This window comes from Tilletiopsis washingtonensis (genome assembly GCF_003144115.1).
Source record: "Tilletiopsis washingtonensis strain MCA 4186 unplaced genomic scaffold FA09scaffold_19, whole genome shotgun sequence".
Classification (NCBI taxonomy): Eukaryota; Fungi; Basidiomycota; class Exobasidiomycetes; order Entylomatales; genus Tilletiopsis; species Tilletiopsis washingtonensis.
This window is the reverse complement of record NW_020312016.1, coordinates 307864-332926: the sequence shown is the minus strand read 5'-3', so window position 1 is coordinate 332926 and position 25063 is coordinate 307864. Positions and strand designations below refer to the sequence as shown.

General features: G+C 69.0%; 9 protein-coding genes across 9 annotated transcripts; 5 read left to right on the top strand and 4 right to left on the bottom strand.

The window, feature by feature from the left end:
• Positions 1–573: 573 nt before the first annotated feature.
• On the bottom strand, positions 574–2834 carry FA09DRAFT_340622 (hypothetical protein; the record flags this gene model as incomplete). The annotated part of the gene is made up of 5 exons (XM_025744338.1): positions 574–842; positions 912–1807; positions 1865–1997; positions 2060–2210; positions 2409–2834. 5 exons carry the CDS (start codon positions 2832–2834, stop codon positions 574–576), a joined length of 1875 nt encoding a protein of 624 aa, XP_025596336.1.
• A 2245-nt stretch (positions 2835–5079) lies between these two features.
• FA09DRAFT_105093 (hypothetical protein) lies at positions 5080–6462 on the top strand. Its single transcript, XM_025738961.1, has 2 exons — positions 5080–5955; positions 6131–6462. Exons 1-2 carry the CDS (start codon positions 5220–5222, stop codon positions 6364–6366), a joined length of 972 nt encoding a protein of 323 aa, XP_025596335.1. The 5' UTR covers positions 5080–5219; the 3' UTR covers positions 6367–6462.
• A 420-nt stretch (positions 6463–6882) lies between these two features.
• Positions 6883–8131, top strand: FA09DRAFT_340621 (hypothetical protein; the record flags this gene model as incomplete). Its single annotated transcript, XM_025744337.1, has 3 exons — positions 6883–7105; positions 7224–7862; positions 7920–8131. The coding sequence occupies 3 exons, from the start codon at positions 6883–6885 to the stop codon at positions 8129–8131; spliced, it is 1074 nt and encodes a 357-aa protein (XP_025596334.1).
• A 1134-nt stretch (positions 8132–9265) lies between these two features.
• FA09DRAFT_331644 (cora-domain-containing protein) lies at positions 9266–12540 on the top strand. The gene is made up of 5 exons (XM_025743114.1): positions 9266–11436; positions 11490–12111; positions 12167–12210; positions 12266–12399; positions 12458–12540. The coding sequence occupies exons 1-5, from the start codon at positions 9355–9357 to the stop codon at positions 12528–12530; spliced, it is 2955 nt and encodes a 984-aa protein (XP_025596333.1). The 5' UTR covers positions 9266–9354; the 3' UTR covers positions 12531–12540.
• FA09DRAFT_331642 (hypothetical protein) lies at positions 12475–14947 on the bottom strand. The gene is made up of 4 exons (XM_025743113.1): positions 14560–14947; positions 14306–14386; positions 13313–14253; positions 12475–13254 (listed from the first exon to the last, which is right to left on the bottom strand). Exons 1-4 carry the CDS (start codon positions 14938–14940, stop codon positions 12936–12938), a joined length of 1722 nt encoding a protein of 573 aa, XP_025596332.1. The 5' UTR covers positions 14941–14947; the 3' UTR covers positions 12475–12935.
• A 173-nt stretch (positions 14948–15120) lies between these two features.
• FA09DRAFT_104918 (hypothetical protein) lies at positions 15121–15855 on the bottom strand. Its single transcript, XM_025738960.1, has one exon. It carries the CDS (start codon positions 15742–15744, stop codon positions 15262–15264), a length of 483 nt encoding a protein of 160 aa, XP_025596331.1. The 5' UTR covers positions 15745–15855; the 3' UTR covers positions 15121–15261.
• FA09DRAFT_331640 (hypothetical protein) lies at positions 15464–16681 on the top strand. Its single transcript, XM_025743112.1, has 3 exons — positions 15464–16290; positions 16346–16492; positions 16576–16681. Exons 1-3 carry the CDS (start codon positions 15837–15839, stop codon positions 16653–16655), a joined length of 681 nt encoding a protein of 226 aa, XP_025596330.1. The 5' UTR covers positions 15464–15836; the 3' UTR covers positions 16656–16681.
• A 2426-nt stretch (positions 16682–19107) lies between these two features.
• On the bottom strand, positions 19108–20242 carry FA09DRAFT_104911 (hypothetical protein). The gene has a single exon (XM_025738959.1). It carries the CDS (start codon positions 20150–20152, stop codon positions 19241–19243), a length of 912 nt encoding a protein of 303 aa, XP_025596329.1. The 5' UTR covers positions 20153–20242; the 3' UTR covers positions 19108–19240.
• Positions 20243–21453: 1211 nt separating this feature from the next.
• Positions 21454–25019, top strand: FA09DRAFT_340617 (hypothetical protein; the record flags this gene model as incomplete). The annotated part of the gene is made up of 5 exons (XM_025744336.1): positions 21454–21826; positions 21883–22813; positions 22889–23397; positions 23668–23697; positions 23758–25019. The coding sequence occupies 5 exons, from the start codon at positions 21454–21456 to the stop codon at positions 25017–25019; spliced, it is 3105 nt and encodes a 1034-aa protein (XP_025596328.1).
• Positions 25020–25063: the final 44 nt, after the last annotated feature.

Genomic DNA, 25063 nt, shown 5'->3' with positions numbered 1-25063 from the left:
TGGAGGAAAGAGTAACTTGCGGGACGCGCGCGAGAGGCTGGTCTTCTTCGTGGGCTTGCTGAAAGAGAGAGAGAGGAGAGAGGGAAGATGGGCGTTGCGGACAGTCCTGGTCTCAGGGCCAAAGAGTCGGAAAGCAGGGCAAGCGACGAGCCGTGGTAGCTGTGGCGACGTGAAGGGAGAGAGGGTGAAGGGTGGATGTGGCGTGTGAGGGGTCAGGGTGAAGAAGGGAAGGAGAGAGAGAAGGGAAAAGACGCAGGCGCGGGGGAAAGTGACGGTTGGAGGAGCCAGCTACATCGCAGGCGGGAGCGAGTCGCGTGCAGGATCGGCGAGGCGAGAAGAGGTCGATCTGGCGAAGCACGAGCACGCAGATCCACCTGCTCTAGGCGAGAGGGTATGCGGTCGATGACGCACGCGCCCATCAAGGGGAAAAACTTGGTTCAGAGGCAGAGAAAGGCTGCTGCGAGGCTTTGTTTCGCAGAGTGGAGAGAAAGAAGAGAAGGCGAACGTCGTTGATTGAGATTGAGTTGCTGTGTGCGAGCGATCGCGAGAGCGGCTTGAGTGAGTGAGTGGGATTTAGAGATCCGCACGAGCGCCGTAGGGCGCTGGAGGCGGGATTTTGTCGATGGCGCCGTTGTTGTTCATGGCGTTGAGGCTGTACGCATTGAGGCCCGAGCCGCCGCCGCTGCTGCTGCGCTGGCCCTCGGCGCTGAGCGGGTCGTCGGTGACGCTGCTCATCGACGAGAGCGTGCCCGACGAGTGGCCGAGCGAGGGCGTGGACAGCGGCGTCCAGCCCTGCTGGCCGCTCGGCATGCGCATGGAGCCGGAGCTGAGGCTCAGATGCCCTGTGGGTGGTGCGAACGCGGTAAGTACTATGCTTCATGCCATGATGGGACGGGGCACACGCGCCTCACCAAGCGGGCGAGAGCGGCCGCCATCATGGTCCGACGCGCCGTGGTAGTCGCCATGGTGGTGGTGGCCGTGCTCTTCGCCGCCGCCGTTGCTGTCGCGCGAGCGCTTGTAGACGCGCGGGCTCTCCTGGTCGTAGCTGCCGCTGCCGCCCGAGTTGCTGGCCGACATGCTCACGCCGCCGTTGGGCGTGTAGCTGCCCATGCCGGGCGCCGGCGCCGGCGGCGCAATGCCCTCGGACTCGCCGTGCTCGTCGTAGCTGCGCTTCAGACCACTGGGCGTGCGGCGCGGGCCCGGCGGCATGCCGTGCGGCGACGGCTGCGGCGGACCGTACGGGTTCTCGCTGTGGCCTGGGTGCGAATGCATGTTCGCCAGTGTCAGCGGCATGCTGTGCCTGCGGTCGACGGCCGGCGGACGCTGCGGGTGGCCGCCGGCACCGTTGGGCGAGGCGCCTCCCGGCGCACCCGCCTGCTGGTAGTGCTGCTGCTGCTGGTGCGGGTGCTGCGGGCCCTGGCCGTTGTGTCCCTGTGTCGGAGACGCGTTCGCATACCCACCAGAGTGGTGCTGGTTCGTCGACGCGGGCGGGTGGCCCCACGAGGCTCCGCCGGGCGCAGGCATGCCCTCGTCGTCGCCTCGCAGCTGCGGCGTCGTGTTGGCGCGCATCAGAGGCGGCGGTGCGCCGCCAGCGTGCTGGCCGCTGCCGCCGGGGCTGCTCGTGCCGCTCGGCCGGCCGCCCTGGCGCTGGTTGACGCGCTCCTGCGCCGCAGCCATCACGGCCGCCGTGCGCGGGTAGTTGTCGGGGTGGTAGAGGAACGACTGGATGTTCTGCTCGAAGAGCGGGTAGAGCACGTCGGAGATGCCGTTCTGCTCAGCGAGCTGCTTGCCGCGGCTGAACGTGATCCTGTAGAGTAGAGCGAGTCAGATCGGGCGCAGACAAAGCCACGCCAGCGGTACGCACCACACGCCCTTGAGGTGCATGGCGCCGACCTTGACGACGATGCGCTCCTTCTCGTTCTTGAGGATGCCGTCGCGCTTGCCGCGAGACATGCCGCAGACGTTGAGCAGCTTCGTGCCGTTGATCATGTTGTTGTCTGAGAGGCAGCGCCGTGTCAGCACAGAGCACGGAGCTAAGCAGCGCCGCACCATTGCTCACCGTGTCGCCGTGCGACGCACACGCCGCGCGCGTCGACCTGGAAGCAGAGCGTGCCCTCATCCTCCCAGAGCGTCGTCGTGACGCGGTGACGACCCGCCATCGGCAGCTGCGTGCTGTATTGCGGCGCAGAGGTGTACGAGGGGGATGCGAGCTGTAGCGTTTGATGGAGAAGAGCGGCGCGTCAGCCAGAGTGCAGAGCGAGCAATGTCCGCGGCGGCCGCGGTGCCGGGCGCGCCCCTCTCGCCTCGAGCGAGGGCGCTATACGAGACAGCTGCCGCCAAGACGGCTATGCGGGAAGACCCTAATTGCCTCTCACACCCCAACATCCTCCACTCTCGGCGCAACTCACGTGCGGAGACGGCGCGCTGCCGTGGCCCATGCCGAAGTACGGGCTGCCGGCGGCGGGCGAGTTGGGCTGGTGCGGGTGGCCCATGGGGCTCTGCGCGTACGGCGAGAACATGCTTGCCTGTCCGGGCCCGCCGAAGTTCTGCTGCCCGTGCTGGCTGCCGTGCTGCGGCTGCTGCTGCTGTTGCGGCTGCTGGTGGTGCTGCTGCTGCGCCTGCTGCTGCTGGTGGTGCTGCGCCTGCTGCGCATGCTGGCCGCCGAGGTGGTGCGGCGGCGGCGGCGGGTGCATGGCGACGCTGCCCGTCGGCGTGCTGCTGCCGCTGTGGTGGGCGCTGCCGTTGCCGTTGCCGTATGCGCCGTGCACGCCGTACGAGCTGTAGCCGTTCTGCTGCGGCGCCTGCGCGCCGTAGTAGCCAGTGGGCGAGTACATGGTGGGAGACAGGACGGAAAGAGGCAGGCGAATCTCTATGTGCGGCCGAGCGTCGAGCTTGACCTGGGCCTTCTACGGCGCTGCCGTCGAAGACGCGAGGGAGCGCGAGAGACGCGTCGACGCAGCAGAGCTTGCAGCGGCGAGGCCGGGACGGACGAGCGGCTCAGAGGAGCGCGTCGGAGGCCGAGTCGACGTCGAGCAGAGCACAGCTGCTGCGGTGAGGGAGCGTCGCGAGGCGGCAGCGACGCGTGCCGGCGGATCCGAGGAGCTGGCGAGGTCGAGGCGATGCAAGGACGCAGCAGCCTTGACGAGCGACGCAGGACGACGGGCCGAGGGCAAGGAGGAGCGAGCAGCTGCGGCAGCCGACGGAGGGCGCCGGGGTGAGCTTGCGGGATGGAGAGTGTAGGTGGGTGTGGGGAGCGAGAGAGGCCAGCGCAGAGCTGCAGCTGGAGCGAGCGGGATGGTGCAGAGCAGAGCGAGGGGAACGCGAGGCGGGAAGGAGATGCGCGTGCGGTGCGCGTGCGGCGGCAGAGAGAGGCGAGAGATGCACGCTGCGGCGCTGCTGCGTGCTGCGTGCTGTCGCGCTCTGCACCTGCCCTGCAGCACCGGCGGCCGTCGGGGCGGGTGCTGCTCTGCTGCGCTGCTGCACCGCGGCGGCAGGTGCAGCTGCTGCAGGCGCAGGCCTCGTGCCGCCGCAGAAGAGAGCTGCCGTGCAGGGCAGGTGCAGCTGCCAGCAGGCGCTTGCATGCACGCGGCCGCCGCGCCGCCCGCGACAGGAGCAGGTGCGGCACGGCGCGACTCGCCCGCCCGCACGCACATCCCTCGCTCCCCTCAAAGGCCTTCACAGCTTTGATTGCCAGCCGTGGCGGGCTCCCATCCGCGCGAGGATGTGGCGAGCGTGGCGTGGCGGGCGGCAAACGCCGTGTGCCCGCGAGGCGCTCGCCTAGCTTGACCGCAGCGCCGGCGCTGTCGCGGGCAGATCAGCACCACACGCCGCGCCGGCGCCGCCCGGCAAAGAAGGGGGCGCGAGGGGGCGAGTCGGCGGCTCGGCGGCGTGCTGCCCGAGAAGTCGAGTGCCAGCGCAGAGAGGGGCGCCGCCGGACGCAGACTGCCGCCGTGCCCCAATAAGCGCTGCCAGCGCCGGCTCGGCGCGCTTGCGGCCGCGAGACCGACACTGCTGCGCAGGTGCCGCAGCGGCGCTTCCGCTGCACTGCCGCTGCGGCTGCTGGCTGAGTGCGAGCGAGCCGCGAGCGGGTTGCGCCGCCGCAGCGCGCCAGAGCGCCAGCTGCAGAGCGCAGAGGGGCCTCGCGCCTGCCGCTGCACGCGCTGCCAGCACGCAAAAGCGCACACCGCCCTCCGACCGCTGCCGGTGCCGGGCGGCGGGCTCGACGTCTCCTGCGAAACCGAGGCTTGCAGGATGCTCTGCTGAGCTTGATGCTTCGTTTCTTCTGCTGCCCCGTCGTGCTCGGCCGCGACTGGGGCTCTCTTCTCGATGGAGGAGCCGCTGCGCGCTGTGGATCACGAAAGAGGCGAGCTGAAACCAGCCAGCGGCAGAGGGCGGGCGACGAGCCCCTGGTGTGATTTCACAGCGGCGCAGCCCAGCGCCAGCGCGAGGCCGAGGCGCCAGCATCAGACGTTCATCACGCGTCAGCGAGGCACAGCGGCTCTCTGTCCTCGTGATGCGTAGCGCCGGCCCTCGGTGCCTCGGGCTCGCCTTGCCATGCGCGCTACGCACGGCGCCGGGCGTACAAGCGAACGTCGCCCCCCGCCGGCTCTGCGGCACCGCACAAGGAAGATAGGCGTGCGTGCCGCAGCCAGCATGCAGGCAGGCGAGGCCCAGCTGCCATCTGATGCTGGTGTCGAATACCAAGGCCTGGGCAGAGGGGCAGCACAACGTCCAGCCGCCCTGGCGCTGAGCACGAACGCGGGTTCGCCAGCTCGCGCTGGCCGCACCGCGGAGCGCCGGCGCAGAAGCGAGGCTCCTGGGGTGCCTGCGGAGTGCTTGGCTGCGGCGCCAATGCCCAGCGCCCAGCCCAGCAGAGCGCGGTGCCGCCGAGCCCAAGGGATTGCCTATCGCCCGTCCAGCTGGGCACCAAGGCAGCATCAGCAGCAGAGCCAGCCGCAGCGCCGCCAAAGATCTGCGCCGGCTGCGGATGCTGCGGCAAGCGTCCTCTCTGCCGCTGGGCCCTCACGTCCTGGCGATCCGCACGCCGCAGTCGCTGCCGCTCCAGATCTCAAAAAGCGCTGCAGGGCGCCCGCTCGCAGCATAGCAAGCCAGCGCATGCCTCACTCCGCCGTGAGAGGCTGCGTGCTGCCTGCTGCTGCGAGGCCCTGCCGAGAGCGCCGCGGCCGGCGTGCGCCGGATGTGCCGCCGAGAGGGCAGCAATGCGCGGCCGGACTGGCACGCCGCGCCGCGCAGCCGCGTTTCAGACGGCAGCGAAGGCAGCATCGCCATCCGCTCCGCCGCTGTCGCAGCTCTCTCGCTCTCTGAGCGCTGCTCAGGTGCAGCTCTCCTCTGCAGCGCAGCGTCGCAGCTGGCGCGCTCTTTTCCGTCTTGATGCACACTGCACGCGGCCCTCGTGGTGCCTGCGGCGGCCACGCTCCTCGCTCCTCCGCCCGCGCCGTCTCTTCCCGCGGGCCATGCCGCCGTGCATGCTTCCCTCGCCCTCGTTGCCCCGCATGCTGGGCACTGCCGCTAGCGCGATGGCGCCCTCGCGGGGGGGACCTCGCACCTCGCTCGCAGCGCTCCTCTCCTCGCCCTTTCGTTGGCCTTGCCTCCGGTTCTGGACCTTGGCTGGACTCACGCCTCGCGCTAGACGCCTTCTGCGCTCTGGCAGCGCGTCGAGCACCGCCCATCCGCGCGCTCTCGCTTGGTCCGGCGGCTCCTCGCTGATCCTGGTTGCTCCGCGCCGCCCTTGGCCCTTGTCTGCGAGGCACCCTCAATCGGCATTGTCTCGATGCTTGCGCTCTCTTTGTCCTCGTCCTTGTCCGGCCCCATGGCCGAGCGCGATGCTCCCGTGGCTCCTTCAGCAAGGGGGTCGGCCAAGCGCGTCTAGCGAGCGCCACGCGCGACTCCGCTCACGCATGAACGTCGGCCGTGCCGCCGGCGCCCGCTGCCTTGGTGAGCCCGAGCAGCATCGCAGCGCACCGAGAGGGTGCCCGCATCCTGCTGCTGTCCTGCGAGTGGACAAGGCAGTCTACGCAGCGGCTTGCGTGCTTGTGCGGCGGGACGAGGCGGAGCATTCAGCGCCCTGCTCGCCGCAGCAAGGGCCTCTCTCTCAAGCCTCGTTGCGCAGGCACCACACTCAGCAGCAACCACTCCGCAAAGAAAGCGTGGGCCGGGCCCTGCTGCGGCTGTACGCTGCAGCAGCTTAATCCGCATCGAAGGCGGCCGCAGGATGCATGCTGCACTCTGCACTGCACCTGCCTCGGCGCACACTGCACGTTTCCCTCCGCTGCGAGCTTCGGTGTGCTGGCCGTCGCTCGGAGGAGACACCCGCGGCCAGCTCGCAGCGCAAGCGAGGTGAGATGACACTCGGCATACTCGGCCATGACAGGCCCTGCTCCCCTGCGAACCCCCGAGGACGCTTGTGTTGGCGCCGAGCTGGCCGGCGGCTCATCGTTCTTCGTGCTCCAGCCATCCAGGCTCCGCATTCCGCCTAGCTCGGTCGGTGTGCGAGGGCGAGAGGCCCGCACCCGCGCTCTCCGACGCTCTGCACGACACTAATCGGGAGCGGGAGCGCGCGGCCGCGTGGGCCCTGCACGCAGGGCTCGCCCGCTGTCAGCACCTGCGCTGCGACGAGTGCTAATTTGCAACTCAGGAGTGCTGCTCCGGCTGCTCGGCGCCAGCGGACGGAGAGCGAGAGCGGCAGAGCGGGTGGCGCAGGAGGGCGGATAGCGAAGGACAGGCAGAGGAGACGGCCCAGCACGTGATCCTGGGAGCATCGCGTCGAGGTGCGTGGGAGCAGCGCCGCCGTCGAGGTGTTGATGTCGGCCGCTGCACGCCGACGCTGCACCTGCTTCCCGCCCTCCACAAGCCCCCGTCAAGATGCCAGCGCTGCGCACCCCTTCCTCGTCGGCGTCGCCCGCCAAGCGCGCCGCGCCCGGCGCACACGTCTCGTCGCAGAGCGCGCGCTCGTCGTCGTCGCCCGGCTCGCCAGCTCCGCCCCAGCGCGGCAAGCCGGCGCGCCCAGAGCCGGGACGTGCCTCGCCGCGCCTCGCCAACGTGGCTGAGGACGAGGGCGAGGATGGAGCTTGGGCAACTGTAGAGCGTGAGTGCGAGTGCTGTGCGGCTGCGAGAGCGCGTGTGATGGACAGGATAGAGCTGTCACAGCGCGCCGGCCGCAGCAGGCTCGGCGCCTTCGCGCCGCTCACACTTCCGTCCACCAGGGCTCCTGCTGGACCGCACGCTGCACCTACATGCGCACTCGCACCTGCACTTTCCATCCGACGTGCCGTCCGAGACGCCGTCCTCGTCAGCCGCGCCCGAACAGCTGCGAGCAATGCGGCTAGCCTGCCGCGAGTTCATGACGCCCCGGCTTGCGGCGCTGTCCAACACGCTGCCTGGCGTGTCAGCACCACCGCCGCAGGTGCGAGTGGCGACGCTGCCGTCGCTCGGACCCGAGGCGTGGGTCATCGAGGTGGTCATGCGCGCTCCGAACCCGACAAATGCACGCGCATCAGCTGCGACCGCACCGGCGTCGGCGGCTGTGCTCATGCTTCCTACTGTGCTGCTGGCGCGCGCCGCGCGCACATCGAGCACGTCGCCGACGGCGCCTGCTCTGCTGCCGTTGCTGCTCGCCTTTACAGCACAGCATCTCGACACGCACCTGTCGCCGCAGGGCGCGGCGCGCTCGTGCAAGGGCAAGCGGCTCGAGGTGCTGCTGGAGGATCTGTGGAAGCATGCGATGGGCGCCGGCGAGGGCAGCATCGAGTGTGCATGGGACATGGGCACCAAGGGTCTGGACAACATGAGCCTGCAGATGGGCTGGGCGGACGCGGCGGAAAGCTGTGGCGGCGCCGGCAAGGGTGAGTGCTCGATGCTCGCGCGTCGAGCTCGCCAAGCTGATCTCCTCTCGCCCACAGCGCCAATTCATCCGCTCCTCACCGCCTACCTGGCCGAGCACTCCTCGCTGTATCCCTCGCCCTCGGCGCTGGTGCGCATCGGCGTCGCAGGCGTGCACGTGGGCGTGAATGCGTCGGGCGTGCGCATCAAGGTGTCGTCGGGCAAGGGCGACGCCAAGGGCAGGGCACGGAGAGTGCTGAAGTGGATCAACGAGGAGGCTGCTGCGGCATGAGCGCCCTCGAACGCTTCGCCTGCTGTCTCGCTCCTCCGTCTTTGTCCAGCCTTTGATACCACCCCGCACATCTGTCACCCTGTCACCGTGTATTAGTATGCCTTGCTGCATTGCAGCTTTAAGCTGCGCGCTTCCTTGCGGTCCGCAGAAGAGGTGCGAGCTTGCCTGCTCTCACCATTCACGAGCTACCCTCCGAAGTCGTTCAGGTACGTTCATTTTGGGCACGAGCTAGTCCTCTTTCTGCCGGACAGCTGCTTTAGTCGACTGCGAGCTGCGCTGCCAGCTCGGTGCCGCCGCCACGCCGGGCGAGCTTGCAACTTTCTGCGCGCTGACGGCTTCCACCCGGCGCCGCGCAGCCGGAGTGAGATAGCTTGGTGGGGAGTAGTTTCGATTCGACTGGGGCTTGAATTTGAGCCCAAAGGGTCGGCCGCGGCTCAAACAAGGGCGTGGTGAGGACGGACGACCCCCGTACGGATGGGGCTCATGAGCGCGTCGCGCCCGATCTCGCTGGAGCGCAGCATCCGCCATGCCAGGGAGTGCCCAAAGCGCTTCCGAACGCAGGCATGACGGGGTTCGCGTAGTACACATGCGGCTACGATGATTCATGAGATAGCCCCCGTCGACTTGGTTGGGCCAGCATGGCCAGAGCAGGTTCCTCGCATGGCCGCGACGCTCTGCCGTCCACGTGGCGCTGTGGCTTCGCGGGACGGATGGCTTCCGGTGCAGCGGCCAAGTGCGAGCTTGGCAACACAATATAGCGGTGCGGGGCGGAGTCGAGCGACGCAGCTGTAGCCGAGGCGAGGCCGCCGGAGCAGGTCACACGACCTGTCCAGCGAGGAGGAGGAGCGGAGCTGGCCCCCCTGGAGGGCCCCTCGAGCGCCGCGGCCTGATGTCGTTTGTCGTGCGGACCCTCGATCGCACTTGAGGAGCGAGCCCGAAGGTGAATTCGCGCAGCTGCACGTGTGACGCAGCCGTGCGGCAGCAGGCCGACGGCGGCGGCGATCTGCGCAGGCGCAGCGCGGGACGGCTGCAGTCGCACGCCGCCGTGCCGAGGGCAGATGCCTCGCGGCCTCGGCACGCGCGCAGAGACCCCTCGCGATAGGCAGCGCCTGCCTCTTGCCTCACGTCCAGCTCCACCCGCAGCACCGCCGTCGCCGTCTCGCCGCTCGAGCCTCTCTCCGCCGCCGCCACTGCAGCGCCGGGCCTTCACCTCACGCGCCGCCATGTCCTCCTCGGGCCGCGCCGTGTCGCCGCCGCACCTCTCCACCTCGCCTCGCAGCGGCGGCGGCAGCGCGGCGCGCGTCTCCGGCGAGATGGCGCACGACCTCCTCGACGACGCCCGGCGTGGCTCGCAGATGGAGCACGACCTCGACGCCGCGCGCGCCATGTCGCGGGCGCGCGCCAACAGCAACGTCGGGCGCTCCGCCATGCCCACGACGTCGCCGCGCTCCATCCCCTACCATGCGCGGCACCCGTCCGACAACCCGGACATGCTGCCGGGCCCGGCGATGGACTTTGACGAGACGCGCGCCGGCAGCAGCGGCAATGCCGCCACCATGGGCGGCACCTCGACGTCGCCGCGCCACGCCTTTACGCTCGGCAACTCGCCCGCGGCGCTGCGGCACCAGCACTTCTACCACCACCGCCAGGGCAGCAACACGAGCCTCGACAGCGCCAACCACTTCATCGACCACCGCTCCAACCAGCTCGCCTCGTCGTACGTGCCCAGCCCGTCGCGCCTGCACAGCAACTACAGCGCCGCCTCCAACGGCGGCGCCGCATTCGGGCGCTCGCTCAACCAGCGCGGTGCAGCGACGCGCAGCCCGCATGCGCTGCGCGCTGGCATGAGCCCGGGAGAGGAGGCGGTTGCGGAGGATGAGGGCCCGCACGTTGACGACATTCACCGCGCCGCTGCCCGGCGCCGTGCCTCGCGAGCTTCGGGCGCGCGCGACGACGCCGACCTTGCCGTGCCCGGCACGCCGCACACGATGAGCCGGCGTCCCAGCATGCTGGAGGACGACGTGTGCTTCCCGATGACGACGCCCGGCGACGAGCTGACGCACGAGCACCTGGAAGGCGGCATGCACCACACGCCGCGCAATGCGCTCGGCGGAGACGAGCATGACCACGACATGCACCACCACCACGCCGGCCAGGAGCGCTGCCCGCCCGGATACCCCTTCACGTTTGACCTGAGCGCGCTCGAGACGTTTGCCGCAGAGGAGCGCACGCGTCTAGAGGCCGGCGCCACTGCCACCAGCTCGTCGTGGGCTGCCAACGGCCTGCGGCAGCGCAGCGCTGCGACATTGCCGATTGCGCCGCGCGGAGCTGAGGCTGCTCAGGGCGCGGAGCGCGCTGCGGCCTACGCCGTCAGTCCTGACTCGGACGATGCGACGTTCTACTCGCGGCGCCCGCGCCGCTTCGCTCCCGCAGATGGCACCGATGCTGGAGGCGGAAGCAGCAGATACCAGCGCAAGCTGGCCCTCTTTGAAGGCGGCTCCAGCGCGACGTCGCCGCCGCCGATTCCGGTCAGCGGACGGCCGACGATCATGGGCAACGGCCTGCTCGTCACTGCCGATGCCGACCGGGCGCGAGCCAACTCGGCCGCAGCGGACGCAAAGACGCCACTGCTTGCTGGCGGCTCTGCGCCGTCGTACGACGCCGGCCGGTACGACGAGGCATCGAAGCAGCATCTGCCGCAGCCGCAGGGCCGCAGCGACTCGTTTGTGCACCCGCGCGACCGGCGCCGCAACACGACGGCCTTTGGTGCGCGCAGTACAACGGAGAAGCCCTATCGCTTCACCTTCTACTCCAATGCGCTGCCTTCGACGATCCACGCGCGGCACCTCGCCGAGCTGCCGGCGCCGGGCCAGACATTCGAGGAGCTCTTCTCGGGCCTTGTGCCCGAGACGCCAAGCAACGAGCAGACGCGCGCGCCCACGCCAGGCGAGACGGCGACGGAGGAGGCAGGCAGCGGCGGCTCGGGCGCGCGGCCTGCGAACCGGCAGGCCAGTGCGCTCTCTGCGCAGCTCGGGCGCATGGAAGGCAACACTGCGCCGCCAACGGGCGCCAACACGCCCGAGCTGGCCAGTGCTCCGCTCGGCGGCCCGGCGCCGTCTGTCGCAGGCCAGTCTGGCTTTCAGCGCGCGTCAGGCGCCAACCTGGCGCGCAACTCGTCTGTCCCGGCCAACGCTGGCCGCGTCATCCCAGGCGGCGGCATCCGCATGGACCAGGACCCTGAGGCTAACACGTGGTGGCTCGACGTGCTGAGCCCCACTGACCAGGAGATGAAGCTGCTCAGCAGAGTGAGTTGTGGCGTCGCGTTGCCCTGTCGTCTGAAGCTGACTCCCTGGCGCAGGTCTTTGGCATTCACCCGCTGACCACCGAGGACATTCTGATGGAGGAGACGCGCGAGAAGATTGAGCTCTTCCGCAACTACTACCTCGTCTGCTTCCGCTCCTTCGACCAGGACCCGTACAGCCCGACCTATCTCGAGCCGCTGAACATGTACATCATCGTCTTCCGCGAGGGCACGCTGTCGTTCCACTTCCGCGCCACGCCGCACCCGCAGAACGTGCGCCGGCGCATCAAGCAGCTCAAGGACTACATCAACGTGACGTCCGACTGGATCTCGTATGCGCTCATTGACGACATCACCGACGCGTTTGGCCCGCTGATTCAGTCGATCGAGTACGAGGTCGACTCGATCGACGAGCTCGTGCTCATCCTCAAGGAGGCCGAGCAGAGCGACATGCTGCGCCGCATCGGCACATGCCGCAAGAAGGTCATGGGTCTGCTGCGCCTCATGGGCAACAAGGCCGACGTCGTCAAGGGCCTGGCGAAGCGCTGCAACGAGAACTGGAGCGTGGCGCCCAAGTCCGACATTGGCCTCTACCTCTCCGACATCCAGGACCATCTCATCACCATGACGCAGAACTTGAACCACTACGAGAAGATTCTCTCGCGCAGTCACTCGAACTGTGAGGCAGCCGTTGTTGACCCGGACACGGGCGCCGTGCTGACAGCGTGTTGCAGACCTCGCGCAGATCTCCATCGAGATGACGGACGCGAACAACCAGGTGCGTGCAGCACGCACTCCAGTGCTGCGCTTGGTGCTGACTCCGCCGCGCGCAGATCAACGACGTGCTCAGCAAGCTCACGGCGCTCGGCACGGTCATCGTGCCGATGAACGTCATCACCGGCCTGTGGGGCATGAACGTGCACGTGCCGGGCCAGGACGTGACGGACAACCTCTACTGGTTTGCCGGGTGAGTCGAGATGCGCGAGGCGTGGTGCAGGCTGCCTGCTGACGGCGTGCCCATCCAGCATTGTCTCCTTCATGGCCGTCATCGGCATCGCCGGCTACGTCGCGACGATCAAGTACCTCAACCGCACCTAGAGCAGTTGCAGGCCGCCTCGCAGGATCCGCGCTTCCCTCCCATGCATATCTCCCTTCGCTGCACAATGTCTATGTCGTCTCCCACGCGCGCGCAGTGCGATGTGTGATGAGTAGTGATTAGGCGCAGCAAGTTCATCGACATGTCGTTGCAGTCTAGGTGCACGCGCGCTGCGTCATGGCTTGGCCTCTTTGCTCTCCGTGGTGACGTCTGCTGCGCCGTCCTCTGGCTTGCTCGGGTCCTCCTTGGCGGCGGCCTCGGGAGTTGACGACTCGGCAGCGTCCGGCTTCGGCGCCTCTGTCTCTGCAGCGGCAGATGCGGCATCACCAGCAGCATCTGTGGGCACAACAGGGCGATTGCATGCATCAGTACCGCTACATGCTAGTCCGATGGAAGAGAGCCGCAGATCATTGGCCCGACAGCCACTTCCACGCGCGTCCGAGCAGGCCCGGACTGTCGGCCTGTGGAGCAGCGGAGGCGCCAGCCTCGGGACTGCTCGGTGCCGCAGCGGCAGGAGAAGGCGCAGAAGGCTTGCGCGTGCCAGAGGGGTTGATCGGCTTGCCACCCGGACCGCGATACCTACCTGAAGTGCTGGTAGAGGCAGAGCCAGACGCTTGCGGCGAGGGCGGAGGCGACGGGGCGGCCGGCGACGGTCGTGGCGGCGCGCGGCCCTCGATGTCATCGGCATACAGCTGCAAGATCTCGCGCTGGCGAGGCGAGAGTGACCTAGATTTTCATCACGTGAGCCAGGCCAGCGTAGGCAAGGTTGAGCACGGACACTCACCGCGGGATCTGCACCTCGAACTGCACCAGCAGGTCGCCCTTCTCGCTACGGCGGGCAAGGTTCGGCACGCCGCGGCCACGCAGGAGCATCTCGTCGCCGACCTGCGTGCCGGCCGGCACACGCAGCTCGACGTCGCCATCAAGCGTGGGCACGCGCACGCGGCCGCCGAGGATGGCAGTGTGCACGGGCAGCGCTGCCGGGAAGTACAGATTTGCGCCCTGTCGCCGCCATGTCTTTGACGGCTGCACGTTGATGCGCACGTAGAGTGCGCCTGGCCGGCCTGCGCCCTGCAATGGCACGTCGCCTGCGCCATCAACGCGCACCTTGGCGCCGTCGTCGACGCCGGCGGGGATGTTGACCTGCACGTTGCGCCGCCCGCGCACGCGGCCGACACCCTCGCAGCTCGTGCACTGGTCCTCCTGCTTGACGCTGAGGCCGCTGCCGCCGCACGCCGGGCACGTCGTGTTCATCTGGTAGCCGCCCTGGATGACGAAAGTGCGCGCTCCAGTGCCACCGCAGGCTGCGCACGAGCTCTTGCGGGCGCCGGGCTTGAGACCGCCGCCCGAGCATGGCTGGCAGCGCTCGACTGGATTCGTGACGATCGAGCGTGAAGCGCCGCGGCACGCCTCTTCGAAGGAGATGCTGACGTTGACCTCGAGGTCCTCGCCGCGCGTCTCGCCAGCGAAGCCCTGCGTCTGCGCCCGGCCGCGGCCGCCTCCGCCGCCGAAGGCGCTGCCGAACAGGCCCTCAAAGATGTCAGAGGCTGATGGCCCGCCAGCGCTGGCGCCGCCGCCGCCAAAGCCACCGAAGCCGCCGCCGAAGCCGCCGAATCCTCCGAAGCCGCCTGGTCCGCCAGCACCGCCGAATGGGTCAAAGCCCGGCGAGCCGTCGGTCGTGCCGTACTGGTCGAAGGCGGCCTTCTTCTTGGAGTCGGACAGCACCTGTACAGCACATGTCAGCGCAGCTCAAGCAGTCCTGCGCCGCAGTGCTCACATCGTAGGCGGCCTGAATCTCGACGAAGCGCTCTTTTGACCCCTTCTCCTTGTTGGTGTCGGGATGGTACTTCTTGGCCAGCTGCGGCGAGGCGGTCAGCATGAGCTGGCTGGCAGAGCCGGCGTGCGACCTGAGCTACGCTGCGCCACAATGCGAGCGAGGACTCGCCAGTCGCTGCGGCGCGCCGCTCGCGCACCAGCTACCACGCCGCCCGCTCGCTTGTGCAGGCCAGCGCAGCGCATGTATGCACTCACGTCGTAGTATGCACTCTTGATGTCCCGCGGCGAGGCGTCCTTCTTCACGCCCAACGTCTGATAAGGGTCCTTTGCCGATGCTGCGCGCGCAGCACTGGACTGGAAGCCGCGTGCGGCAGCGCCTGGCCGGGGTGCCGACGCAGCAGCGGCGGCGTAGGAGAGTGCCGGGCTGGTGCGAGCACGTGGACGAGCGCGAGCGTGGAAGAGGCGCGGCGAGGTGGCCTGCGCCTGTGCCGGTGCTGCGCTGGCGCTCGGCGGCGAGGTGGAGGAGGAGGAAGAAGAAGCGGCAGACGACACGGCCGCAGCTGCTGCACTGGCCGTGGCGACGGCACCGACGCCTGCGCCCGGCAGCAGCGTGGAGGCGGCACGTATCAGGACCATTGCCAGCGATGGAGGAGAGGAGTGGTGGGCAGGAAGATGTGCGGCCACGAGAGCTGCGCTGCTCGCCGACGAGCTGGAAGCGCGCGCTTACACCGCACGGCGCCGGCGCCGAAGCGCCTGGAAATCCTCTGGCAGGCGCGCAGGCAGCCGCGGACGGAGGGCCGCCGCGCTCGGCGCTTGTCGGCCGATTGCGCCGCTCCCAGCTTTTTTGGCTGGCGGCCCCGAGGCAGCAGCCGCTGCCTGGGCTCCACACACCCTCGCAACCCCCACACCTCCATCTCACACATCATGGCACCCGCATACAAGTCACGCGGCGGCCCCTCAGGCTCGAGCTCCGCCGGCCGGCCAAAGGGCAAGTTCAGCATGCGCGCCAACCAGAACCCCGTCGGCGGGCCGGCGCGCGGGCCGGCAGCGCGCGCGACGGGCGCCGAGCGGGCTGGCTCCAAGCAGCAGCCACAGCAGCAGGCGGGCGCAGCGAAGCGCAAGCGGCCAACAGCGCCGCGGAGAGACGAGCCGGACTCGGACGACGACGACGAGGAGGACTCGGAGGGTGGCGACGAGGAAGGCGACGTGGAGGCGGGCGAGTCCGAGGTGGACACGGACGGCGAGATTGAGAAGACGACGAAGAGCAAGAAGACACAGAGTGAGTGCGGTTGCCGTGTGTGCGAGAAGCAGGGAGGTGTATGTCTCAGCGGCTTTCGCTGCGTCGCTCCGGAGCGGGGGCGTGACCGGGCTGTAGCGATCGATGCCAGTCGTCTGCGCTCCTCTTACTGGGGGACGGCAGAACTTCATCATGCTAGTCATGGCCGCGAAATGTGCGCTGCATGCGTTACGACGGCTTCGGCTCTGCGCAGTGACAGGCTATCTCGGCTCTCATAGACGCTTTGAGCCGGAGCATGTTGCTCGCTGGCAGCTGGCTGACACCTCTCGCGACAGAGCGCAAGCGTCGTGCGGTCTCGCCGACGTCCTTCGGTGCGACGCTTCAGGACCTGCTCGGTGGCCCGGCGCCGTCAGGCAGCCTTGCAGATGCAGATGCGCAATCAGACACCGAGGCTGCGCCCGTGGCTACGTCGAGCAAGCCCGCGCCCGGCGGCCCGATCCTGTCCATGGCGCCGCACCTGCGCAAGGCGGCGCAGGCCACCAAGCTCTCGGCCAAGGCGTCGCGCCTGGCGACCGAGGCGCGCAAGGAGCGCGAGGAGCGCGCACGCGTCAAGGATGTCATCGCTGGCTGGGGCGCGCCAGGCTGTCCGCCGGGCGAAGGCCCACCAGGTCAGGCGGGCATCAAGTGGGAGGAGGAGGGCGGAGCGACGGGACGGGAGAAGCGGCTGCGCAAGGTGGCCCAGCGCGGAGGTTAGTCGTCGTGCATGCTTCCCGACATTCGGCAGCTGACAGGCGGCGTCTGCAGTGGTCAAGCTATTCAATGCCATTCGGGCCGCGCAGAACACGTCGGAGGCGGATCTCGAGGAGGACGGCCGCGGCGCCGGTGCGATGGCCGACTCGGCGCGCAGCAGCGAAAAGGGCCGCAACGAGCTTGGCGGCAAGGGCAAGGCTGGTGAGTCGCATCGACGGGCATGCAGATGCAGGCCAATGCAGTGTGTCCGTGGACCCTTGCTGACCCCGAGCCGCCATTTCCAGTCGCTGAGCTCAGCAAGAGCAACTTCCTCGACCTTATCCGCGCCGGCCGTGCTCCGGGCTTGGCAGCCGGGGCGCCCTAGACGAGACCCGTCCCATCCCCCCTGGCTTTTTTCTTGCGCCTTCACATGCACACACTCTGGCACATCTCCCGTCATGCAATGCTCCGTAATCTGTCCGAGCGTCCCGAGATTGTGGCGCGCCGCAGTGGGCGCGGGATTGCGGCGAGCATCGCATGTCCGCGACTCCGCCGTCTCTCGCTCAGTTAGCGGCCTCTTTGCGCGGCATGCAGGGCACCGACGGTGACGACTCTGCGATCCCGCAGCTTGGTCATCGTGGAGCAGTGCGGAGGACGGCAGCATCAGCAGACAGCGACAGCCGCCGGCAACGTCTGGCTGTGCATGCTGCAGCAGCCTTCTCCGACGGCGTGTGCTTGCTGCGGCTGCGGAGTGCAGAGCTCGGAGCCTTCCTGCTGCTGCTGCTGCGCAAGCTCGGAGCCTTCAGCGAGCGGCTCCCGGCTGCGACCCGAACGCGCTGAAGCTGACGCAGCGTGCAGCGGTGCGGCCCACTCGGCAGGGTGCTGCTGGTACTTGCCGGCCACGGAGAATAGTCACGAGCACGGTGCGGCAGCGCGCGGATGGGACTGGTGTTCCTCATTCCGGGCAGAGCGTGAGCCGGGAGTTGCGCTTTGGGGTTGGAGGCTTGCTGCTGCGGCGGTGTGCCGCCGCGACCCATGAAGCTGAATGCTCTTCATTCCGCCTTCGCAGCCGGCTAAGGGGGCTAATTCCGGTCCGCATCGCGGCAATCGCTGCGCCACGCCGTCGCGCTGGCAAGCCGCAAAGCCGCAGCCGATGTCGCTTGCTCGCAAGTCCTACGTTCATCCGCCAGCGCAGAAGCGCCGCAGCGCCTGTGCGCTGCACGCCGTCATGACATGCGTGCGATGGTGGACGAGCCAGCGTCCGCCCAGCCGCGGCGTCAGCGCGAGCACGCCATGGCGCTCGGAGCCGCCCGTCTTCTTGGCGTCGCCCAGCTCCCGCACGCGCGCTCATGATGCCGTGAGGATGCCGCGAGGCTCTGCAGGCCGCAGCCTGGCGAGCAGCTCTCTGTCTGGCCACGCAGCAGCAGGGTCTCTTGGTGTGGGACAAAGCAGCGCCCCGTAGCCGGCGCCTGCATCCGACGGCAGGGCAGCTGGCCGGGGCCGCAGCGCGGCATGCAGGGGCGAGCGGGAAGGGCCTGCATCGCGGCATGGCCGTCGCCTGAAAAAGATGAATGCCGAGGTGGCAGGGCTCGCTGTGCCGTCACCCCCAGAGCAGCGAGCACTCGCGCCTGGGGCTGGGTGCTGCTCCCGGCGGCGGCGCGGCGGACGATGGAAGCAGATCTGCCGCAGGACGCAAGAAGTGTCGGGGAGTGGGTCAAACTGCCCCGGCGCATGCAAACTTGGCCCGCCACCCCGCCGTGCGGACCATCCGCACAGCACCCCTCGCCGCCGTCGGGAACGCAGCCACTCTGCGGCTTTCTTCTGGCGCGGCGCAAAGCACAACGCTCAAACGTGAAATCTGATGGGCGTGGGTGCCGCAGCAGCGTCAGCCCGCGCGTGGCCATTCCTCTGCTCTTCCTTCTGTCAGCCTGAGTCGCCGAGTCGCCGGAGGGAGCCTCAGCATCAGACATCACCATCCACGCAGCGTGCAGCATGCAGCACCTCTGCTGCAACATCGCATGTTGCACGCGTGTGTCGCTTCCATGCATGACGGGGAGGCTCACGGCGGACGCACACGCTCGGCGAGGCGAGTTAGCGCAGCGCATCGGGCCCGACGGGCGCGCGACGTGCTCGGCGGCGAAACGCCATCGCCGCCAGGCCGCGTAGAGCCGCCGCAAGCACCGACCTTGCGGCGGCACGGACGCTGTGCTGCTGACGGGCGGGTCTGAGGTGCAGCATCGCGAAATTGAGCGGAGAGGCGCTTCGCTGCACAGCGCGCAGGCAGGCATGCGATGCGGGCAGGCGGAGTATGGCGCGCGCACGCCGCGGCACTCACGGCAGCTCCATCTTGCGCTCGAGCAGCCGCCCCCTCCGGCCTGGGATGCTGCGCCGCTGCTGCAGCGTCACATGCTCCGCATGTACACACCGCCACGAGAGATCGAGCTAGGTGCAGAATTAGCAGCAAGCGCAAGGCACCGCACAGGTGCCGCAGCCGTGCCGAGCAGACGCAGCGCTGTGCTGTGATGCCGACGTGAGAGACGCGCTCGCGCTCGTCGCGCGCCGCGGCACGCCTCGCGTCGCCGGGAAATCAGCTGCTCGCTCGCTGCTTCTTGCGTCTGGCACGCTCCCTTCGGCGCCGGCCGGCGGCCCGCCTGGCCCAGCGCAGAGGCCCACGCTGCCACGCCGAGGAGCGCGGCCGCGCGTGCGGCAAATAGCACCCGCTGCCCTGGCCGAGGGGGCATCCCGTATCTAAATTGCTGTCTCGCTGCAGGCGCGATGAGGGCCGATATAGACAGCTCGCAGCAGCGGCGAGATCGGGCGCGCCGCGAGGGCGGCCTCTTCGACGCGCGCAGCATGCGGTGGGAGCGCGAGGCGGGGGCGCTGCGAGAGGGGCTGCCGCGCTGGCGCTGCCCATTCAGCGGCACCCAGCGTCTCCGCTGCGCATTTGCCGCAGCGACGCTTGCGTCGGATCTACGTAGCGCAGCATCGCAGGCCACGGCAGATGGAGGAGCAGCAGCGCAGGAGAGCAGCCTCCAGGCACAACCCACGGCAGCGCTGCCGAGCACATGCGCGAGGTGCAGCGGCGCCGGGGACGGGCCCCGGGTTGCGCCGCTTTCTCATTTCCGCCAGGCGTCGTGCCGTCAGGGCAGCCGCAGCACCCAGCGTCAGCGCGCAGAGGCAGCGCCGCCGCCGCCATCTCGCGGATGCGATGCGGCACCGGCGTCGGCAGCGACGTGCGGTGCGAGCGCCGGAGCCGGCTGCGCGATGCGTCGCAGCCGCTGACGCTGCGGCTGGAGGGTGAGCGCCCTCTCTCGCTGCTGTTGCACGGCGACTGAGCAAGACCCACCGGCCTGCGCGAGCACTGCAGCTCCTTGCGCCGCAGAAGACAAAGGAGCGAGCCGCGGGCGAGAGACATGCTGGAATACCAAAAGAGGAGCATTCACAGCGGCCCGCACTCGGCGCCGAGCTGCGCCCGCTGCCGTTCTTCCGGCACGAGGTGTCTCGTCGCTGCGCGCGAAGCTGCGCTGCGGCCCTCGCCCACCGCCTCCGGCGAGTGCGCGCCGTCACCACACGCTGTCGTCGCGCTGGGCTGCGAGCAACCCGGGGCCTAGCGCCGGCGAGGAGAGCGATGCTCGGCAGCAGCGGCTCGCCTGCTGCCACGCGGGGAGCCAAGTGCCTGCCGTTGCAGCGCAGTGCCGTGTGACCTCTGCCGCCGTGCTCTCGCTGCCGCATGCTCCTGCTCCCGTGGACGCCAGTGGAGCAGCAGGGCAGCAAGCCGCAGCCGCACAGCGCGCAGCCCCTGCTCCGGGAGCTGGGCGCTATTGATTGCGCAGCAGCGCAGGCTGCACCCGGACGCCGAGCAGCGTGCAAGCGTGGTGCCATGTGCTCCTGTGCCGAAGCGGTGGAGCACCGCGGCGGCGAGGCAGCGCAGCAGCAGCTCAAGTGCTCAGGCGGTCGAGACTTGTCCTCGCTGGAGTGCTGCTGCCGTTCTCGGCACTCCTCTCCCTGCGAGGGCACTCACGGCCGCCAGAGCACAGGAGGGCGCGCAGCTATTTTGACCACCCCAGGGCAGCGGCCCGGAGGTGCCTTGCCCCGAGAGTGCTCACCCACTCGACTCTCTCTGGCCGCGGGATCAGGAGCGAGCGGGGGGCGCTGGAGCAGCTCTCATGCATCTCGGCCAAGACGCCAGCTGCTTCGGCGCCGCATGACGCCTGCTGCTCTCTCTATCTGCCCTGCCGCTGCTGCTGCTCCTGCTCCTGAGGCTCCCGCTGCCCCTGGCGCGCTCGTGGCGCCTGCGCGTGGCTGCGCACGGCGGAAAGGCGAAGGCTGCCGCGCAGCGACGCCCGCCAGCAGCCGAGGGCGAGTGTACCTCACACGCTGCGCCGCGCCGGCACCGAGCGACGACAGAGAGTCCGGAGTAAGAGGTGCGTGGCCAGCGTCAGCGTCAGCACCAGGTGTGTCTGAGAGCGGCGAGCAGCTGCACGGCGCTGCAGCCTCAGCGAGCGCCACGGGCGCCGCGTGTCCGGCGTGCCTCTGGCGGAGCAGCAGCCGGAGCAGCGTCAGCGGCGAGCGGTGCATGGATTCCGCCCTCTTGCGCGCGAGCGCGACGCGGCGCGAGGCGGACGCGGCGACGCCCCCCGCGCGGCGCCGGCCGTACGCACGCTGCGCCGTTCCCTTTTCCGCTCCCATCCCGTCGCCCGTCGCCGAGCGGGCCGCACCGCAGAGCGCACGCCCGCGTGCCCGGCCGCTGCCGTCGCTGGCGCTGCTGCCTGAGCTGCGCGCTGCCGCTCTCTCGGGTCGCACGCACCGCGCCGCCCGTCCCAGCACACTCGACTCAGACTGACAGACGCTGCAGCCCACGCCAGCCAGCGCCGCGCCGCGCGCCCACTCCGCCTGCCCTGCTGCCGCGGCACTTCCAGCTGACGCCGCCGCAACGGACACCTGGGACGCTCCCGCCAGGCCCTCGCCGGGCTTCCTTCCTGCCTCTCACACGCACACACACACCTCTCTGCCTGCCCGCCGGCGCATACCCCATACCTTGTACATTCCGCCCTGCGCACAACCAACGGCCCTCTTCTTCTTTCCGTCGTCGCACCTCACACACCGCTGCTGCTTGCTGCTCCTGCTCCGCATCGCGTCCACACGCTCCGGCCGAGGCGAGGCGCCGGCCCGCTGCGCCGGCCATGGAGCCTGTCCCGCCCAGCGCAGGGACGGCACATGGCCGCACCCGAGGCACAAGTGCTAGCTCGAGCGCCTCGTCGGCATCAACCTCACGGCCCGACGCCTCGCGCACCGCGGCGCTCATCGGCGTGCCGCTCCTCGCTCAGCACCCTAATCCGCGCCGAACATCGTCAGCTGGCGAGCGCCGGCCGACGCATGCGTCCACGGCACCCTTGGCTGGCTCGGCGGAAGCTGGTCCCTCCTCACTTCTTGCCAGTGGACCACTCTCTGCGCCGCTCTCGACCTCGCACAAGGGCTTGCTCGCCTCCCCTTCAGCCAGTCCTGCCTCGCGCGTCAACGCCGGCACGCGTCGGCCACGCGGCACATACGCTTCGCGTAAGCGCCTAGGATTCCTTCTCCAGACACGGCGCTGACCCAGACTCTACTTGCAGGCACCTGTCTGCAGTGCCGGCAGCGCAAGGCCAAGTGCAAGCTGCCCGAGGAGGCGCTGCGCGTGCCGTCGTCGCTCGAGGAGCTCCCGATCCACCTGCGCTGCGCCCGATGCGCCGAGCATGGCTTTGGCTGCATCGTCTGGGACCCCGAGGGCCGCGGCAAGCGCAAACGAGGCGCCTCGAGCACCAGCGAGGCTCCGACGGCTGCTGGCGCGGCGCTCCCGACGGCAGCTGCACTGCAGCCCGATCCAACGATTCTTGGCATGTCGGCTCCGCGAACGACCGCCATGCCCCAGGCGCGAGCTGGTCCGTCGTCGCTCGACCTCGCCTTCGCCGAGCCGAGCTTCGCCGACACTTCCGAAGGCGCACCGCAGCACCGGCCGCACCCTGCCTCGCTGCGCTTCTACATGGGCCCGCATCCTGTCAAGCCAGACGTGCGCCAGGTTGCAGGCGGCGCCAGCGGATTGCAACACCAGCAGCGCTACCGCTCGTCGACCTCCGCGTCATCCTCACGCTACCCTGTCTCCGTCGACGAGGGCGCCGAGGATCGCTACCAGCAGGCCAGCGTATCGGCTCCGGGGCATGCTGCCGCTTTAGCATCGTCGCGACCTCAGCCGGGCGCCGAGCTCGACCTGAATGCCTTTCTGGACGGCATGACGGAGAGTGCGCCATACCATCCAGCTGGGCTGCCCATGCCGCCGGCGCATGAGCCGCCGCCGTCGGTACCTAGCATCGCAATGCAGGCAGCGAGCAGCCCTGCAGCTGCCGGCTGCACCTCCAAGCCGGACACTCCGTTGGAGGCCCTCTCGCGCTTTCTTGCCCACGAGAGCGCCTGCGCGGTCAGTCCGTTCCGAGATACTGGACCGCCGGCATCGGGTGCGAATGTGCTGTCGCTCGTCAGCACCGAGCTGAGCGCGCGCCTCGAGACCATGTGAGTTTGTACGAGCGATGCACGCCTGCGACAGGTGCCGGACATGGCTGGGCGCACCACTGACGCTTTGAGCAGAGCGCACGCATTCATTCTGTGGCATCCACACCTGCCGTCACTGCGCACGCTGCGTCAGCAGCATGCGCAGTCGGCCAGCGTTGGCACCTCACTGCTGCTGACCTCGCTGTATGCGCTGGCCCTGCCGGAGCTGGCGCCGCAGCCACACGGCGCCCTGCAGCTTGTCGCAAGCCTGCACGCTCTCATCCGCCGCGACGCTGCTCTGCTCTACTCCGATGCCGACGCCAGCATCGAGGCCGTGCAAGCGCTCGACCTTCTCTCGGTGCACATGCCTCTCGCATTGCTTCCGTCACTGCCGCGAGGACCGTCACGCGACGCGCATGCGTTTCAAGGCACGAGCCTGGCAGAGCTGGCAGGGCGCCTGGCGCGCAAGCTTGGACTGCCAGACGAGGTCGATCGGACCACCGCATCTGCACCTGCGACGCATAGCCGGACAGATCCACGTGCCTTGCTCTGGTGTACTCTCGTTTCATGGAGAGAGACGCTGTCGGCAAACGTTGAGCTTGGCAGTGAGTTCGATAGCGCGGTGCGTCACCTCGGCGACATTGCAGCTCGTTCCGTCGGACCACTGCCGCCGTCTTGCACGTTGGCGTACGAGGACGTGCCGCTGCTTCGACGAGCAGGCGAAGGCCTCTTGTTGCTGCGCCTCCAGCAGCTGCAGCATCTCAAGGCTTGCCAGCGACGCTGCGAGCAGATCTTCGAAAGAGAGCCCTTCGTCAGCGGACTCAATTTGGCGATGTTCCAGCCGACGTTGTCCCGCTGTTCATTTGCGCTGACAGACGTGCGCAATGCGACGCTGAAACGGCTCGGTGAGTCTGCCGGTCACGAGCCTGCTCCCACAGAGTTGCGCTGACGCTGCGGTGCGGCAGGTCCGATCGACGCTGCCAAAGGCCCACTGAGTGTGGCATGGCACTCCGTGCAGCTCGAAGTGGAGATGAGCCGCCTGCTCTTGCTCGGAAGCATCTCGGCATACGCTGCCCAGACTCAAGGCTATGCTCCGAGCGGTAGCTCCGCATACGCTCAAGACAGGCTGGCGCTCAAGAACTACGCAGAGGTCGATTTCCAGTCGGATGAAGTGCGGGACATGCAGGCGCAGGCGGTGTGGAGCGGTGTCTCGCGCTTCAACTCGCTCGTCCATGCCTCGCTCGAGGGCTGGCTTCACTTCGCACCTTCGGCCGTGGTGGCTCTGCCGGTGCTGAGCACCTGCTCCTTCCTCCATTACGCCGCGCGCTTCGCCGTGTCGCAACGGATGCGCAAGCCGGAGGCACCGACCCACGAGAACGACCCCACTGAGCAGGCCTCCGTGCTGCAGACTGCCGCACGCCATGTGCGTGCCTGTGACGGCTTCGTGCGCCGTAACGAGCACGGCAGTGCACACGACAGCATCGAGCGCGGCAGCATTTGGTCCGCCACGGCGGATGCGCTGGACAAGGCGGCCGCCACGCTCACGGCCTGGCCGTTCGCCTCGGGCGCGAGCACGGCGCAGGCGCGAAGTCCAGCGGAGGGGCCGTCTTCTGACTTTCGTCAAGAACTGGCGTCGGTGAGCCCGATGGCGGGCTACAATGCGCTTCCATCCGGGCCGCACGCCTCGCACATGTCCGGGCCGTCCGCTTCAGCGAGTGCACTTTCGGTGAGTGACGCGCTGCGCTTCATGCGCGCCGGCCTCAACATGCGTTCAGGGCTCAACACTCGCTGGCACTGGCAGAGCGGCGTGCCGCAGGCGGCCTTCCACTCGGCCTCGGCCACGAGCTGGCCCGAGGTGTGGAACCTGGACAACTCGACGACACATCTTGGCGCTGGCGTCATGGGCACGCCGCTGCCGCTGCAGCAGCCGCACTACCCGTCGTCGCAGACGCAGCAGCAACAGCAGCATCAGGCGCAGCTGCTGCAGCAGGCGCATCGACACCACCAGCAGCACGCAGGTGGCAGCCACCACTCTCACAGCCACGGCGGCGGCGCTGCGCCTGACCCCAGCCAAGAGCTGGCCCTCACGCCGGATGCCCAGCTGGCGCAGCAGCACATGCAGCAGATGCAGCAGCAGGCCGTCGGAGTGCCTCCGCCATACCCGCACCCGCACACGCCCCGCAATGGCGTGCCGCCGGGCGACCGCTGGATGCCGCAGCGGGACTAGCTAGCACCTAGACGTAGCGAGACGGGCGCAGCGCAATTCACATA